Source organism: Periplaneta americana, chromosome 11 (genome assembly GCF_040183065.1).
Source record: "Periplaneta americana isolate PAMFEO1 chromosome 11, P.americana_PAMFEO1_priV1, whole genome shotgun sequence".
Taxonomy (NCBI): Eukaryota; Metazoa; Arthropoda; class Insecta; order Blattodea; family Blattidae; genus Periplaneta; species Periplaneta americana.
In genome coordinates, this window is record NC_091127.1 from 94,796,645 (window position 1) to 94,815,222 (window position 18,578).

Below are 18,578 nucleotides of genomic sequence, written 5' to 3' on the forward strand. Positions count from 1 at the left end.
CGCACATGTATGATCCAGATTGTACAGTTAGCAACATTGCTTCGAAAGTAGTCTACACATAGTAATAGCATTGTGTGTAATTTTGAAACATGGAAACTCTGCCTAGAAGTCACTGCGGGCAAAATATGTTTGCAAAGTAGAAAGATTATATATAATGTATTTAAGTTCTGTAAAGCAGAAAAAAAGTGTGGGCTAGGTATTCCTCTGAAAAGAGCTGAAGAAAGAACAGTGAAAGCAGTAGGAAAGAGTGAAAAATCGGAGAGAAATATAGCAAAATAATTAGAGAAACTAGCATTTCGGGAATGCAATTTATGCCTACAACATAGCGCATTTTCCCAGCTATGGATAACATTTTGACATGTAGTGGTATTAGCCTACTACCTTTCTCTGGGCCCTCTTCTCTGCTACGATTATATCTTCAATGTAAGTTCATGCTCCGAATTATTCATACAGGTCTTGGGTAGATACTGCATCTTTGCAGGTTGTGTACATGTTCTCTCTCTTCCCCTCCGCCAAGGGTCGAATTTTTTTTTTTTTTTTTTTTTTTTGCTCCGAATATTTAAGATATATCTACAACTTAAGCCTGGCAGACGTTGGCAGGCTCTCCCTTGCTACATCGAAATTATCATTGTTTGTAAGATTGGAGAAACTGCGTAGTCTGTGACAGGTTCATAATATGTCTTGTGTGGAGTGAGATGAGATGAGAATGTGAGAGAGGTAGCTGGATACAAGAGGTGTGGTGGGGGCAGGGTGACATCCATGTTTTAAAATTTATCCCAATAATTATGAACTGATGAATGTACAGTTACCCTTAAAAAGAATGAGACGATTCTTGGTTGTCGGAAGTTAAAGTTCTACAGCGCGGTTCACTCGATATCGACGTATAACGATAAGTACCATGACAAATAGAACAAGAATTGTTACAAGGACCACAACAAGGACAAGGATCAGAATAAGGATCACGAAGAAGACAGCCATTTAAGGCCACGATTTCACAACATAGCTCGGGTAACAAAATATCATTGCTTCTCTGTACCGAATGGCAAATGCCTGCTATCGGATCTACATTCTGGACTGCTGCTGTCACTGTCTTGTCTCGGTAGCTCATATAATAGTGTGTCGGTTCCGCCATATAACCGTAACGTTTCGTGTTCGATCCCAGGTAAAACTTTTTTTTTTATTGAGGTGTAATTAATTTGTTCAGAGTTCCTCGACTGTATAATTTGTCGAAAAATTTGGAATAATTTATGCCCAACTTTTGGGTCTACAAGTGGGCTGAACCTCGTCAAAAAATAAATAAATCTTACTTGGAAGTTAAAAGTATTCTTCCTGAAACAAAAATCATAAAAAAACAAAAAGAGACCTGTTAATTTAAAATCTTGTCCACATACCATCATACATTTCTCCAATCGAAATCCACTCGATTGGTAGCGAAGGCAAGACAGTTGACAGCTTGTGCTTCCCCCAATATTTCCGTTTGCGCAGCCTTCCGGCTCCTAATACAGCGGTTCCTCAACCTGCTGATCACAGTCTGTGAAGAACCGGGAAAGTTAGATGTTGCTCTTATTTCGTTAGCAATCCGAAAGGGATCCAGTCGAACTGTCTCGAATAAGAGAGCATCCTCTTCCAATGAAGAAATCCGCGGACGCCCAGGAATAGGGCGATTTTCGACCTCCCCTGAATCTTGGTAACGATAAACTCCTTCGTGGCTGTACTTCCAGGAACACCGACCAAACGGCCAGCAGATCTAGCCCCATATCCAGCTTCAATTAGAGCTATAACTCGCTGTCTCATGTCACGTCGGTTCGCCATTACGATGAGAAATGAGGGATGACGATAATACTTTAGTGCAGACAATGACTATTTAACCTGATATAGAATTATTGAAATAAGGGGCATCTTGCATAATAACAGGATATAACAGGAAGTCCAATTATTGTTGCGAAACTAATCAAATTAAATCTAATTACATTAAGTAAACAAATCCCAAGTTATGACACCACATTGCTACAGCTAAATTCTAGGTTATTAACATAAGCCTTAAATAGGTCTGTGCTTATGCGTTGGACGACAAAACCAAACATCGAAAGTTCGAATTTTGACCAAGGACTGTAACTTCTTGCTTTTTATAATGTAAATCAGACTTCTAACTACAATCATTCATATTTCTTACATTATTTATTAATATTTATAGCCAACATTGAATTTGTAAAGAAAAGACTTTAGAAATCTCATATGGAATTTGTGATCTGTAGTGACGGAACTTTTCCGGTAGAGTCGTTTTCCCACCAGCATACAAGCTGAAGTAGCACAGCCATTGATAAAAGTTTTGTACACAGAATTAGACTGAATTCCTATTCGACAGAACCTATAATCAATAGCTTGTCTGAACATGATAAACAAATCCTAAGTGTTTCCAATGTCACTGAACAGTATTAATTTAAAAACTAAAAAAGGGTCGTAAATGCTGTATCTAGTGACTACTTACATTTATGTCTACAAAATGAATCTTGGAAAAAACGTATATGATACTGGTACTACTGATATTAAGAGTAAATGTATTGTATTTTTAACTTAATTTCAGAATCACTTCAGTGGATGTTCTCCACTCAATGTGAAAAAATTCAAAAGTAAAAACATGTAGATAACGCAGGGACTACAAAATCTCATGTATTAAAAATAAGAATCATATGTAATGAATTGCAATGTAATGATCCTCATGTTCTTAAATATTACAAGAAGTACAGTGTAATTTATCAAAAATAATGAAAGAGGGAAATAGAATACATTTGAATAGAAAAGTACAAAATTCAGATAATGCAATTACAGCTATTCGGAATATTATTAAAGTTAAACTTGTAGATATCCTAAGAAAGAAAATATTTTTTCATTAAAACCAGTGATTATAAAGTAGAGGATCCCAAATCTATTGCAAATTCTTTTAATGTCTTATAGTATATACGTAGTACAGAAATATTATTGACAAATTAAACATTCAAGATTTTGCAAAAGATACTGCAATTTGTTACTTAACATATGCATTTAATAATTAATCTGAGGACTTTGTAAAACTCTACTTCAACATTATTTAGCAATTTCAAAGTTATTTAGACAAAAAAAAATCGTTGTGTAGACTAGGAATCGAACTCGAACTCTTCTACACGACACGCAGAAGTCTTAGCGTCTGAGCTATTGAAACGACACGAAAGTTTTCCTTTCTGTGCGGAGTGTCGATCTAGTCATGAAGGTTCATTGTCGCTTTAACTACACGATTTATGTATATATTTACCTTTTATTTACGTAATATTATCATATTTTTTGCAGTTTTTGAAGTGAATTTCGGAACGATGCTAGTAACAAACCAAATAGCCTGAATTTAAGTAACTCAGTATTCGTTATCTTGTGTATCAGTGCTCTGGTTTCTGATCATGCACAGTGTCTTGCATCTGAGACTTAGGAATACTCAATCGTCTCATCCTTTTCTAGGGAAACTGTACATTGCTGTATTCAGTACTAAAAATAAACATTGTACATTTTCAAAACTTTATTTCTAAATATCTCTATGAAACTTACTACATTTCAACATGAAAAAAAAAAGTTTGTGCAATACAGCATGTCTTTACATAACCTATAAACGTATTTTCCAATTATCCAGCAAAATCAGTTATCTGGCACTGGCTTTGTCCCATAGTTGCCGGATACAGGAATTCTACTGTATTTTTTAAATTCCACGTTCCACGTTGAAAGTCTGCCTAAATGTATGCACTTTTGGTTTATATAAAGTTTAATGGGTTTATTCCATATCAATACTGTAATAACAGTGTTCGAAATTACTGAATTAAAATTAAATTTTCGGTCATGAAGTTCATTTTTATACTGAGATTTTATAAAAATCGGCACTCACTTGCATGGAATTTTTGTGTACGAAACAACATTTCGTCTTTTTATTGCATATTGCAGTTTAACTGTCAACGCACACCTTTTTTTGGTGACTCGTAAAGAGTTCATTGAAATAATGTTCGAGAAGAAAAACTTTTCTGAATCATTATATGAGTATGTTTTGACTAGATTATAAATATCAGATTGTTTAGAGAGCATTTTAAAGGAATTAAGAATTCTATTTGTTATTTTATGAATGATTTTAAGAAACAGTAGAAGTTGTGCAGAGTGCAAAAAGGCAGATTTCTGGCAAATATTCGAAATGGTTGAAGTCTGAAATGAAGATTTCTTAATACGAGTAGAAACCCAGTAGTGTAACATTACGGGATCCATCAGTTTTGGGTGTTGAGTGGCCCAAAAAACCCTTTCATGAGGCAGGACTCAAAATGAAACAAATTATTGTTCTTTTGCTTACAAAGGAATTTTCTGAAAAAGAACTTATGCTCGCAATTGAAATGTCCCTTTGGTAAGTGAGATGCAAGATTCTTTAACTATACCATTGAGTTTCTAATGAGAAAACTTAACTGTAACCTTCAATCATTCCAAATACTTCACCAGAAGCCTGTCAAAAATCCAGCACAACTTCCACCGTTTCTTAAAATCATTGATAAAGTAACAAATATATTTTTGCCCTTGAAAAGCTGTCTTGCAATGATAGGTAATCTACTTCAGTGATAGTAAGCATGAAAATCGTCATTTTGAACTTCTGAAACTAGCTGAGTATTTTTATCTTATTTCTAAAGAGAATGCTAATGTTGACAAGGTTTTCTCACTGATATCAGCACATTGAACAGACAAAAGGAACAGATTGTCGATTGACCCACAAGGAAGGCTCACCAAGTGATAATGGATTTTCATAACGGTTTTTCTTCCATACGTTCCATTTGAAATAAGAAACCTCCCTATAAATTCTACATCCGGAGAAGACCTAGCCTTCGAGATACGAATTTTCAAAATAATCACTTGACACTCATATGTCTCATATCTCCATTGCCATCGTGAAGAATAAAATGTTTAAGGCCCCAAATGTTTATGAATTGCCCTCAAAATCAGCTTATGAAAACTCACCTCTTCAAGTTATTTCAAGAAGTATACTTTCCATCTGTCAGTGATCATAGCATTCTCTTTGTAGATTTGTGGACCAGTTACCGAGGACTATTCTTATATTTGAAGATTATTTCTGCATTTTACAATTTTTATGGCTCATTTTCCCTACTGCTTGTCATTTCTATTCTGTCAACAATTTCAGTAGCTATAAGCATATTTTAAACTAGGCCTACCTTGTGTTGCATTATTTGTCATAATGGTTGTACAAAAACAAAATTTTCTGTTTCCGTAATCGGTGAGTAATTATGTGTCACTTTACAATGGTGCAGTGCTGTGATCATGTTAAGAGTTATGGTCCTGACAATTCAGATACCCATACTGAATATGTAGGATGGATGTCAACACACATTTCTAGTACAGTAGAACCTCTATTATCCGTGTTAATGAAGGGGTTGGGCTGAACAGTTAATTGAAAAAATCGGATAATCAGTACCATGTAATATTTTCGTAAATTTAGTGAACAATACACTTCGGTAAATTCCTCTATGGCCTTATATTTAACATGCTAGGTAGTGGATCACAAGTTCACTAATTTGTCTCATTGTCAATGACGGGTTTAGAAGGGTAAGAAAACTCCTTGTAATGGCTGCCTGTGGAAAATGGTCTCATGTTGTGGACTTACGTACTTTATACACTCCAAACTTGTATTCTGTTAAGAGATGAACCACAATTTCTCTTTCCCCAAACCACTCAATTATTTACATCTTTTCTCTCCGATACTTAACAAGATTTCTTTTGACATCCGTAGAAGACATTTTATACAGAAGTTATACAGTACCACAATTCGAACAGTAGACTATACTGTGTAAGGGAAAAGGCTTGTAATAACACTCTCTAAAAAAATAACGTGCTAATACAATGTACAGTACTTTATATATTTCTGTAGAAAAAAGCGCGAGAAAGACAGACGGATAATCCATCAATCGGTTAATAGGGTGACGGATAATCGGGGTTCTACTGTACTCTAGTGACAGTAATACGGAATATGTTGATGAATCCATGACCACATCTTTGTATATACTCCTTGCAATAGTCTAGTTCATTCTACATTTTCACCACTACATTTCTGTCAGGTTGCTATTTCTTGCAAAATAGTTCCTTCTTTTAACTTAATATTATCACGTGTCTTTAATAAATGTAACTGTCTCTTATGGCTAGCAGTGTATTTGCAGTATTTCAGACAACATGAATTATCTTAAACTCAACAATTGTAGTATCTACTGTTCATGCTAAGCATACCGTAACCTATTTTTATACTTTGTGATGAAGAATGCCGTATACCGAAAACACACTTACCGGCAAAAAAAACCGATCACTTGAAAAAAATACTAAAAACCAAGTTTAAATGTAAATTATGAAGTAATCTTAGAAATAATATAACTGTTACCATACTAAATTTAAAAATTACACTTTTATGAACTTTTGACATGTAAATTCACGCCTTTCACACCAATTAATCTTCGGTTTATCGCGTACGAATGAAGGAGTGTGTTTCTGTGCTGAACATGTGGGGTAGGCCATCATAAACAAATGAAGAGGTTTTATTGCTTTCCTTTCTTTTTGAAAATGAATAACAACTATCGAAAATGGTTTGTTTGCCATTTCGTCAGCAAGTTTAGTTCAGACAGTGCCTCTGTCACCCCAAGATGTTGCCAGAGCTGTCACCATACACCATGGTGCAAGAGGTTGTGAAATGGTTCCGGGAAGCACAGAGTTACTCCAGAAGACCTGGATCTCGCAGAAAAAGAAAGACTTCAGCCCAAGATGACCAATTTCTCGTCAGCCAGGTTCTGAGAAACTGCCATACCACAGCAGTTGAAGCTCGGAATCGACTACAACATGTGCGGGGTGTTAATGTCAGTGAGAGGATTGTTCGACAACGCCTTGAAGAACAAAATCTTCAATCACGACGACCTGCTACAGGACCAGATCTGACCAGACAGCACCGAGCCGACCGTCTTCAGTTCGCTCGTCAGCATGCCCAATGGACTGTGCAGCAGTGGAGCAGTGTACTGTTCTCTGATGAGTCCAGTTTCTCCCTGAAATCCCCAGATGGTAGGGAAAGAGTTTGGAGACCAGTATGCAGAGTGTACATTGTCTGCAAGGATGTCTTTCGGTAGAGGCTCCGTGATGGAGGCCTGAACGGAATTGGTGATTGTCGAGAATGGTAGTCTCAATGATACATCAACGAGATTCTCGACGATCACATCGTGCCCTTTGCTCCATTCATTGGAAATGATTTCATATTCATGCATGACAGTGCTCGTCCACATGCAGCGCGCTGCGTATCACAGTATCTTGATGCATTGGAGGTTGTTTGTCTCAACTGGCCAGCTTGGAGTCCCGACCTATACCCTATAAAACATCTCCGGGATAGGTTGGATAGACGTATCTGCGATCGTAATCCTGTTCCGGAGACCATAGGTGATCTGCGGGCAGCACTCCAAGAGAAATGGGACAATATCGGCCAGAGAGACATCATAACCTTAATTGAGACCATGCCTGAGAGAATGGCAGCTGTAATTAGGGCCAGAGGGGGACATACCAGATACTGAGTGTTTGTTTCAGTTATTGTTAGTGTGAATTTAAGTTTTGTGCATCAACATCATTTTCAGTGAAGTTTAGTGGACAAATATTCAGCTGAAAGTTAGTGAAAAATTTTACAAAATTTCAACAATAGTGTAGATTTATGAACATATGACGGTCTTTGATTCAAAATTGGTGTGAAAGGTGTGAATTTACGTGTCACAAGTTCATAAAAGTGTAATCTATAAATTGAGTATGATTACAGTTATGTTATTTCTGGGATTACTTCATAATGTACATTTAAACTTGGAATTTTAGTATTTTTTTCAAGTGATCGGTTTTTTTTTTTTTTTTTTCTGGTCAGTGTATTATTACAAGTTGCTGGCCCGAAATCCTTTCCACAGTTTAAGTAGTATTCGCAGTTGCCTAGAGATAGTACTCCCTGTTGATGGAAACTCAACAAAGCTAGCAAGTTGCTCATATGCACAAAACTGATCATTTGCTTGAAACTTTATTGGTCTCGTATTATATCCTCCACAAATTTACTAGCTGGAATTTCATCCACAGATTAACTAAAAAGAAATGTAGGCTACTTGTAATTGTCTGGAGACAATACTCTTAATGGATGAAAACTGGCAACAAACCGATGGCTCAGAACCAGACTGTTGCAAGTCCATTTTACTATTTTTTTTTTTTTTTCCAGGAGAGTTATTTTAAGCTCCTGACATTCAAAGCTTCATGAAACAATTTGGAATACCTTCTTAGCAACCTTATGGAGAGGAATATTTACAATTTTGTTCAATTCATATATGCAGACAAGAACTGGAATACAATGAAACACAGATTTCTTTCGTACAAAAAGTTGGACTTAGAACAGTCTGGTTCTCAGCCATCGAAACATATGAAGGTGTGCAAGCACATGAAACCAGTACAGAGGTCCTCATAGCCTATGTGTTCTGCTGGCTATCAGACAAGTCATGCACTAATCTGGAGAATATGACTGGCATTCATTTGTGTCATTCTTGCACTTAACGCATTTACATAAAACATATTGATTCTATTTGTGTTTAAAAAAGGAAAGCATAAAGAGAAAGACAAAAGACAATGACGCAGGAGACAAAGGCAGAAACGGCAATAGTGAGGAAGAATAATTAGTGGGTGAGAAAGGGTGTATGAAGTGAGAAAAAAAATAGTGAAGTAAAGAATCATAATATTAAGTGTAAAGTGACAATATATGGAAAGTGACAGCATAATCAAAAAGTGTAATAGTCAAGGGTAAAGAATAAAAGCAGTGTAGAGAAAAAGTATAAGTGAAAGTGTACAGTGCATGAGCAAAGGTAAAGTTTAGTAGAGTAAGTTTATGGCTACACGAGCTACATTTGTAGCAAGTTTTCTGCGACAAATGTAGCTGGAATTATAGACTGCATTCAGTTAAATGCAACCGGCCACACGGAGCAGTAAATGTAGCAAGTTTGGCGCATCCCAAGGTCATGTCGCAACTCAAATGGGTTTGGGTCCATTTCTTCTGCGATATATACTGCTGTTGGTGGCCACACATGGGTGGCTACACGTGCAGCTACAAATGTTGCTGCGATGTGCGGTATGTCAGTATGTTTGTAATTTCATTTACATATTGTAGCCAGGTCATCATTTCTTCTAACCTGGAAGTATTTGACTTCTCTGCCTTTGGTTTTCTTCGCATAATTGTTGCATCCGAACACGGCACAATCTGGCATTTTATAATTTTTAAATTATACGTAGGAAAACCTGTATAAACTTTTTTACATACATTTCTTAATTTTACAACAACAACAACAACAATAATAATAATAATAATAATAATAATAATAATAATAATAATAATAGCAAGAATGATCAGCGATAAAGTATTAATAAAGTGATATTCGTGTGTTTCTTTAGTCAACGAAATACTTTCAAGTTATTTAAATATACTGTAAAGTTATTCTACAAAAATTCCCTCTCAGTAGACTACCCACACGTATTAACAATCCTTTATTAGGGAAAATTAATTTTAGAAACAGCGAATAATTATAGTAATAATAAACTAAATCTTAGGGGCAAGCATCTGACATGTTAGGCCTATTCGTGACCAATAATTTTCCACCTTAAACGAATTAACATTGTTGTTAGTAACTGGGAATTTCTTAGTATGTTCCATATTTTGAAACTTTAAATTTATATTAATATATTCATTTTCGCTTTAGTAATTCCCAAAGGAGACTCAGCAAGTTAAAGAATATACAAGTCAAAAGACTTTTATCTACTAACTGACAATAAATAAAGAATAAATATCATGCAAAACAAAACAAAAAAATTGTAATAAAAGTACAAACAACCGTGTAAAATGAATGGCCATGCTTTAATTTTTTAGGAATGAGATAGAAAGCGAAAATCAAATGTCATGTAGAGGACACACAGTTAAGACTTTCAAAACAGTGAAGTAACAAATCAAAGTTATTCATTTTACAGTAGAGAATTAGAATAATTTAGTGCAATGTAAATTTACAAATGCGAATGGATACATGCGTAAGCTAATTTTAAACACTATTTTCTTAATCTTACTCCTGTTTTTTGTTACTTCACCAGAAGGAAAAGTAAATATCGCCACTAAGTTCCCTTCTGGTAATTGAATTTGCAGCCAAGCATACAACACCTTGGCATTTTATTCAGGCCTAATGTATTAAAAAATAAAACAAGTGATATTGTTGAGTGCAGTGATGAATTAGCTATAAGATATCACAATTTGTATCACCCCGCTTATCTTATAGCGTGAGAATATCTTTTGTTTGTCAGACACTTTATGAGACATGAGACTGTAACATACCTTGAGATTCACCTTTCAGTTTCCCCCTCCCCGAAATTTAATAATCTGAGAAACGTGATCTATCATGTATAAGAGAACGTAAACTCTGTTTTCTATTGAATAAGATGTACAATGGGAGAAAGGCATTCTCAAATTTGAAGGAAACCCCGTTTTTTTAATGGTTGAAATTCTCAGTATGTACATGTAATCATAACAACAGAATCAACTTGTGTTTATGAGGGAGTGAAGTAGAGAGGGAAATTGACTTCTAGATGGGAAATTATTATTATGACAGATTCATAACAATACGATGCCAATATATATGACGTATTTTGTTACTAACAATATGGTGCCAATAAATATTGCTTCGCTTATGTATAGTCCAGGCTAAGTTCCCTATTTTTCAACTCTCTTCAAAATATCTTTCTTTAAAGTCCATACATTTTTCTCCTTTCAATTTCGACCTAAAGAATTCTTGAATAATAAAATGTATACAAAAGCATTCCAGCAAACCCTTCACAGCAATTTCGTTTGGTAAAAAAACGTACAATTCTTTTCCAGTACAGACTTCACAAATCAGGATTGTTTATAAATATTATTGTGTTATAAAGACATTTCCACTTTGAGTTTTATTTTCGGATATAAGGGTCAAATTTAAATTTCCGCAATGTCCGATAAGCATTCTGCAAAACCAGGAAAAAGAGAACTTTTATAATAGATGTGTTAACTTATACTCTTTTCAAAATATCGTTCTTTGAGAGTACATATTTTTTCTTTCTTTCATTTTCGACCAAAGGTATCCTTCAATAATAAAGATCTATACAATAGCGTTCCAGTAAACCCTTTACAGCGACTTCATTTGTTAAAAAACACAATTCTTTTACAAGACAGATCTCTCAAATATGTTACAAACAGATTGCCTCTTTGTGTTGTGTTTTGGGTCATGTTTAAAACTTCATTTTACTTGGAGATGCTTTAGAAATTCATATATTGACAAGGGAAGAGCATGTCTAATCTGTTGTAAATCCCAATGACCCTTCTACAGAACCACGAGAAATTAGGTCTTTATACAGCCTTTCAGCAAACCCTTCACCCACATCGTACTTCTGATTGTTACTGATGAACAATATTGCCTGTTGTAAAATCGACACAGGAATAAAAGTTAACTTTATAGCACTACTATAAATTTTCTTCTCATGTGCATTACAATTATGTGTGACTAATAATGTACACTAACAACACACACAAAGCGACTTTGGCTTCATAATCCAACTCGGAAGAAAGCTTCCACCACACTACTGCTGAGTGCTGCAAAACGCAAAAGAACTAGCTACAAATGTCGCTATGTGTGGCATGTCATGTGGCCACACATAGCGACATTTAATGCAGAAACTAGCAGTAATTGTAGCGCCCATGTGGTAACCCATTTTGCGACAATTAAGGCAGGTACATTTGTAGCAGAAAACTTGCTACAAATATAGCTTGAATGGCCGTACCCTAATAGTGAGGAAGCATAATTAGTGGGTGAGAAAGGGTGAATGAAGTGAGAAAAAAAATAGTGAAATAGTGAAGTAAAGAATCATAATATTAAGTGTAAAGTGAAAATATATGGAAAGTGACAGCATAATCAAAAAGTGTAATAGTCAAGGGTAAAGAACAAAAGCAGTGTAGAGAAAAAGTATAAGTGAAAGTGTACAGTGCATGAGCAAAGGTAAAGTTTAGTAGGGTAAGAATGACATACGGACTTTTGTTGGAAGTGATGCAGGGGATTTGAAAGAGAATGGAGAAGGTGCTGTTGTGGGGGGGACGAGTTTGGTAAAAGTAGGTTAGTTTGGGTGTATAAATAGGACAGAGAATAGTGAATGTACTTTTTTTTTTTGTAGATTATGATTGTAATAGTACAGCATAAAACATAGAAAAAGCACACATCTAGGATGTGATAAATAGTAAATGTTGTAATTAGAAGGTTATGGTAGCTCATATCAGCAATGTGGTGGTGAACCATAGCCAGTAAGCATGATGTATGAATAAATATGTATGTATGATTCTGTCTGTGCCCCTTCACACATAATCCCCTCTCGCTTTTCAACACCACTCCTTACCTTTTTTTCCTTCTGATATATCTAAATGAACTCCTTTTTCATTGAAATGCATGGTTGTTGATTTGTTTATTGACAGTTCTCTTTTTTTCTCCTTAGAAAGTAAAGATGGCGAAAACGAAATCAACGTCAAAAGCCCCTAGGAAAGAGGGATTCAATCGCTCTGGCCATAGCATGAATCCTGAACGCAAGACAGAAGGTTTAAAGGGAGTTGCTGTTGTAAGAAGCAAGTCTACAATCAAGAGGCTGCAAATGTACAGAAATTTCAAACCAAAACGCAACAAAATTGGACAGATTATCAGTCCTGCTCCATTTCAAGGGAAACTTGCATCAGGAACTATAGCAAGAGTTGAACCCAATCAGAAGTGGTTTGGGAACTCCAGAGTCATCACACAAAATGCATTACAAAAGTTTCAGAAAGAGTTGGGAGTGGCTGTGAAGGATCCATACCAAGTTATCATGAGGCCCACTAAGCTGCCTATAACACTGCTTAATGAGAAGGTAAAGCATGCTAGAGTACATTTGTTGGACACAGAAAGCTTTGAGGATGTTTTTGGCTCCAAAAAGAGAAGGAAGAAACCTAATTTAAAAATCAGAAGTTTAGATGAGTTGTCTCAGATAGCTGCAGAATCATCAGAAGCGTATGATGTTAACAAGGACCGAGATTTGATTCGTGAAGATCTAGGCATAAAGGACTCACCGAGGGAATGGATCATGGCTGCAGGACAGAGTAAGCGCATCTGGAATGAGCTGTACAAAGTAATAGATTCATCTGATGTCGTTCTGCAAGTGCTGGATGCCAGGGATCCCATCGGCACCCGCTCACCACACATTGAGAAGTATCTACACACAGAGAAGCCACACAAACACTTGATATTCATACTGAACAAGGTGGACTTGGTGCCCACCTGGGTCACCCAACGATGGGTTGCAGTCCTCAGTGCAGAATACCCCACAGTTGCATTCCATGCATCTTTGACTCATCCCTTTGGTAAAGGCTCTTTGATTAATTTGTTACGGCAGTTTGCAAAATTACATATTGATAAGAAGCAAATTAGTGTTGGTTTCATAGGTTATCCAAATGTTGGAAAGAGCTCTGTGATCAATACTTTACGGTCTAAGAAGGTGTGTAAAGTTGCACCTATTGCAGGAGAAACGAAAGTGTGGCAATACATTACATTAATGCGTCGGATTTATCTCATTGACTGTCCAGGAGTAGTGTATCCATCTGCTGAAAGTGACACTGAAAAAGTTCTAAAAGGTGTGGTGAGAGTTGAATTGGTGGAGACCCCAGAGGACTACATCCCAAGTGTCCTTGAAAGGGTGAAGCGAGAGTACATGGCAAAGACTTACAAAGTACAGGATTGGGAATCTCCACAAGACTTTTTAGAGAAACTGGCCACAAGAATGGGAAAACTGCTGAAAGGAGGTGAACCAGACATTAGTGCTGTTGCTCGGATTGTTCTAAATGACTGGCAGAGAGGTAAGCTGCCATTTTATGTGTTTCCACCTGGTTTTGAAGTTCCATTAAGTAATGAATTTGTACCAAGTCCCACAGAGGATCAACAGGAAACCAATGGGAGTGGGGTGCGAAAAGGAAATGGTGCACAAAGCAACATGCATATAGATGTTGCCGTAGTGCCAGAAAGCAGTAATGTAACTGGTGAAAAGATTGAGAAAATTGTTGACATCAGCCCTGAAAATGGAGTAGAACTGGAAAAGCTGTCCAATCAAATTGTTGTTACACCTGTGTTCAAAGTTGTTCAAGATTTTAATAAAATTCGAGTTAATCTGAGTTACACAGCAGATGATGATAAAAAGCAAAAGTTGGAACATTTCGCAAGAGTTTCAGGCAGTAGTACAGTCCCTGGAAGTGAAAAGTTTGATGATTCTGACATAGAATTGAGTGAAATTGATGATGAAGAATTGGATAAAGTATTAAATCAGAAAATAGTTTCAAATCCTGTTTACAAGAATGCAGCTAAGAAAACAGTTATAGGCTTTCAGAACTTCAGCAGAATTAGGATTAATCCAATTTTCTCTACAGATACTGTTACAAATCCAAATGAAGAAAACAAAGTCTGTCTTCCAGATAGCAGCACAGACTCTGATTGTATAAGGTTACACGATAATAACAATGCAGAAGAGAGAACAGGAAATCAGTTAGAAGTGGAATCAGACTCTGAATCGAGTTTGAGTGGTTCTGAAGTGGAATCATATATACAGACACATTCAACCAGTGGTGCCTTTGATGTTACGGACATGAACTATGATGAAAGACAGATAAAGAAGCAAGAGGTATCAGCCAAGTTGACAAGTAAGATGCGCAGGAGAATAGATAGACAAATGAAACCAAAGCGTACAGGTAGTAATTTCTATGGAATAGTTAATGTAAAAAACAGGAACAGATTTAGGAAGAAATTTTTATAAACATGTTTGATAAAAATTAAATGTAATTTCTTATTGTGTAAATTTAACAATTTGGTAAACATGTAATCTGACGATGGAAAACTCATTATAGAGTTTCTAATGGCAAATTCTTGAGGGTCACATAATTCTCTTTGCTTCCCTGTACAGGCCTATCATGTTCCTTCATTTCAATTGTTCCTTGTTAAGGCTAGAGTAGGTTATTAGGTGTTTGGCACTCATTTTAGAGTTGCCATTTTTGCATAATATACAACTGCTGGAGTTCAATGTCTCTGTTTTTTCCACTGTTTGTTTTAATTCTCGATGTAACTGTTGTTGGGAATATCTTGTACATTTCTTCCTTGCTGAAGGATTAGAGTTGGAAGTCTGTTCTAGCATTAAGTGGCTATCACTTCACTGATATTCCTTCTACTCTCAGTTGCATATTACTGAACTGTTTCTGCAGTAATTTGTTGCATATGAGACAAGAGACAAGTTACTTAATATTGTACCAGATTCTCACTTTTGATTTTATAAATGTTATTTCATTTAATTTTTTTTTTTTTTTTATTGTGCAATCTTTGACTGTCTGAAGTAATCTAATCTCTACAGTTTACTTCATATTAGCAGTACAATCTCTGTTCCTGGTCATTCCTTGACAGATCAACTATGCCGCCAGCCAAGATGCCAGGAAGTTGAAACACTTAGTCATGTGTTGGGCTACTGCTCAAAAAGGGAAATTATTGCAGAATATACGTCACTATAGAGTTCGAAGTTTTATTGCAATCCATCTAAGTAAGACACAGCCCCCCCCCCCCACAAGCCCCATGACTTTGAAGTTGGTGGGAGGGCTTGTGTGTATCCAATGAAACTGGGAGTTGTACTGGCAGAGATACTCATACTAGGTTGGTCATGGTGGAGGTACTAGATGAAGTAGCTTCCATCCAACCCAAAGGGACTCCCAGTTGAGGGACTTCAGCGATTCTCCCAGATGAAGCATCACTACCATATATGGGCTCTGGTCTACTCAAGCCAATGTAAATGCATTGTGCCGAGGGCTGTATGGCACTGGAGTAGTAAAATAATGGTGTCGCTAATGATCTCTGCAGGGCACCAGGCAAAACCCTGCAGTATTTAGCCTTCCCAATACAATCGGGGCTCTGTGTTGTGTGACCTTTATTTTCCTGGTACTCATGGGACTCCTATGGAAGAACTACTAACACAAGATTCAAAAGCAAAGAGGGGTGACAGGGACTTTCCAGTTGAGGGAAACCCATCACCCAACGAGGAAATGGGCATCACTGCCTCTTCTGTAAATTGACTGCACCTGAGCACTAAAAAGTTATTAAGAGTGGCTAGAAGGAAATCACAAAGGGCTAGAGGCAAGGAGAAAGAAACTGGGAACACTCAACCGGGTCCCTCTCCTCAACCTAGCGGTAGTGGGACCCAAACTGGGCCAGGTACTTCTGAAAGAACTAGGACCATTACAGACACACCACCACCTTCGGCAAAGGCTAAACCTGTTAAGAGACACAGGGGCACTGAACCTTGGAGTCTTCTATAGGGAAGCCTTGACTTCATACATGATGGCCATCATTGAGGTGTCCTATCCTGATGACAAGCTTGTAGTTGATGACATCAAGCATATTCAGGTAGTAATCCTGAGGGGGATAGATGAGGCGCAATCTTGCGAATCACTACCACTTCTCACATTTTCACTTCAAGATGGAGCCCTGATTTACTACTGTGAGAATCAGGACTTCCACTTTCTCATTGATAACGTGATTTTAAGCAGATTTTGAGTTAAGTTAGCAATGCATAGAGTAGCACGAGAGCCTAGACGAAGGAAGACTACCTTCTGTCAGCAAGGCTTCAGCATGAGGGAAATCAGTCTGAAGACGTCATAGTGATATTGTTAGAACATGAAACCACTATCGTGTGAAGACTTGCTGCAAATAACGGCTGGTAGAAATTGAGAAGATAACGCAACACAGCTATGCCATGCCCTATTGCGCGCAACTGGAAGGGCTGTGTCAACCCAAACAGTCAGAAACTATCTCCACATGGACAACTTACACTCCAGGAGACCTTTGCGAGCAGCAGCGATGACTCCCCTGCACCATAGCACCAGAAACAGATGGGCTAGGGAGCATTTGGATTGGAATCTGGAACATTGGCGTAATATTTTCTTCAGCGATAAGTGCAGAATTTGTCTGATGCCTGACAAACGTCAGAGAAGAGTGTGGAGAGAGCCGGGTAGGGTTATGCATCTTATGTACTCAGTTCCACAGTTCCAGCAGACTGATGGATCTGTAATGTTTTGGATTGGTATCATGTATGGACACTGGGTGCTGCTTATTGCCATCTAGGGCAATTTGACATCTGTGGAATATCAGGATAGGATTTTCCAGTCCATTGTTGAGCAAGAATTTGGAGACAATTTTGTTTTTCAAGACGACAATGCCCATGAACTCTGCTTTCGTCTTGTAAACAGCTTCCTTCAAGAGGTAGGAATCAGTCAGATGGAATGGCTTACGATGTCTCCAGACATGAATTCTGTTGAACATGCCTGGGTCCAACTGAAGAGAGATGTGTAATGATGTAGGAATTCATCCCAAGCCCTGGATAACATTCGGAAAGCTGCTGTCGAAGAATGGGCCAGATAGGACGAGAATTGTCTCAATCACTTTCTGGACAGCATGTCGCAAAGGGTCTGAGCATGTTGTAATGCACGGGGTGGGGTAACAGGATACTGAAGCTAGGCAGGAGTAGATGTTTTAATTTCAGAGTTTTACAGGCAGATGCACTTCCCCGAATAATGCCTTTGTTTTTGTCAGTGTTTTGTTACCTTTACAATAAATCTTTATTTCAGTTTCAGAAGGTTGGTGTTTTTCATCTCTTACCCCCTCAGGTTATTAGCTTCACTGTGATTTAAAAAAATCGAAGTGGTGCAAAACTTTTTCTGAGCAGTGTAATTCTATTGTGGAAGGAAGTCTATGACTTGCTCATGTCAGTTCTCGCTTGATAAGCTAAAACATCAGTTCTTACCACTAAAAGTAAAACTGTAATTAAATTCAATTTCTGCAAATGAATTCCACAGAGAATGTAGGAACATTTCATGAAAATGTAATTAATTTCTATGAAATTTGCATAGAATATCTCAAGAAGTGGTCAAAGCCTGTGGAAGAATTTAACTACTTTCAGTAGCTGAAGCTAAAGAACATAAAAACAAATTTTGCTGACCTATTGACACATTGAATTCTTATACATTCTAAAAATGGCTCTCTTGAGGATTCTAAAGGTATGCTCACACATCACTACTTTTGCAGCACAACTTTTGTACTGCAGCTGCAAAAGTTGCGTGTCATGTTCACACGTAAGCCAAAAGTAGCGTGCTGCACGCTACTTTTCGTGTTGCGCAACCCGAGTGCTGCAAAAGTTGCAACTGGAGGTTGCGAGTCTGTTCACACACAAGGCGCTACTTTTGCAGCCGCAGTCATGCTGCAGGTTTCCATCTCCGTGTTGACTTCTCAATATACATTTTGTGGTTATGTTCGCATTATTAAGAAACTCATGCGAAAGCTTCCTTACCTATTATTTGCTTTTCTGTCGTATCTAGTATTCAGAAATTGACATTTTTACTATAAAGCTTTTAAAAACGCCTATATACTTAAATG

At 37.1% G+C, this 18,578-nt stretch overlaps 1 protein-coding gene across 4 annotated transcripts in view; it reads left to right on the forward strand.

The window, feature by feature from the left end:
• The window catches only part of Ns2 (nucleostemin 2), an 82,649-nt gene extending 64,868 nt beyond the window's left edge, over positions 1 to 17,781 (forward strand). For all 4 annotated transcript variants that reach the window (XM_069839789.1, XM_069839787.1, XM_069839790.1 and 1 more), the window contains one exon: positions 12,595 to 17,781. In XM_069839789.1, coding sequence (XP_069695890.1) covers positions 12,604 to 14,925 — 2,322 coding nt within the window. In that variant the 5' untranslated portion in view covers positions 12,595 to 12,603 and the 3' untranslated portion in view covers positions 14,926 to 17,781. The remainder of the gene's footprint in view (positions 1 to 12,594) is intronic.
• Positions 17,782 to 18,578: the final 797 nt, after the last annotated feature.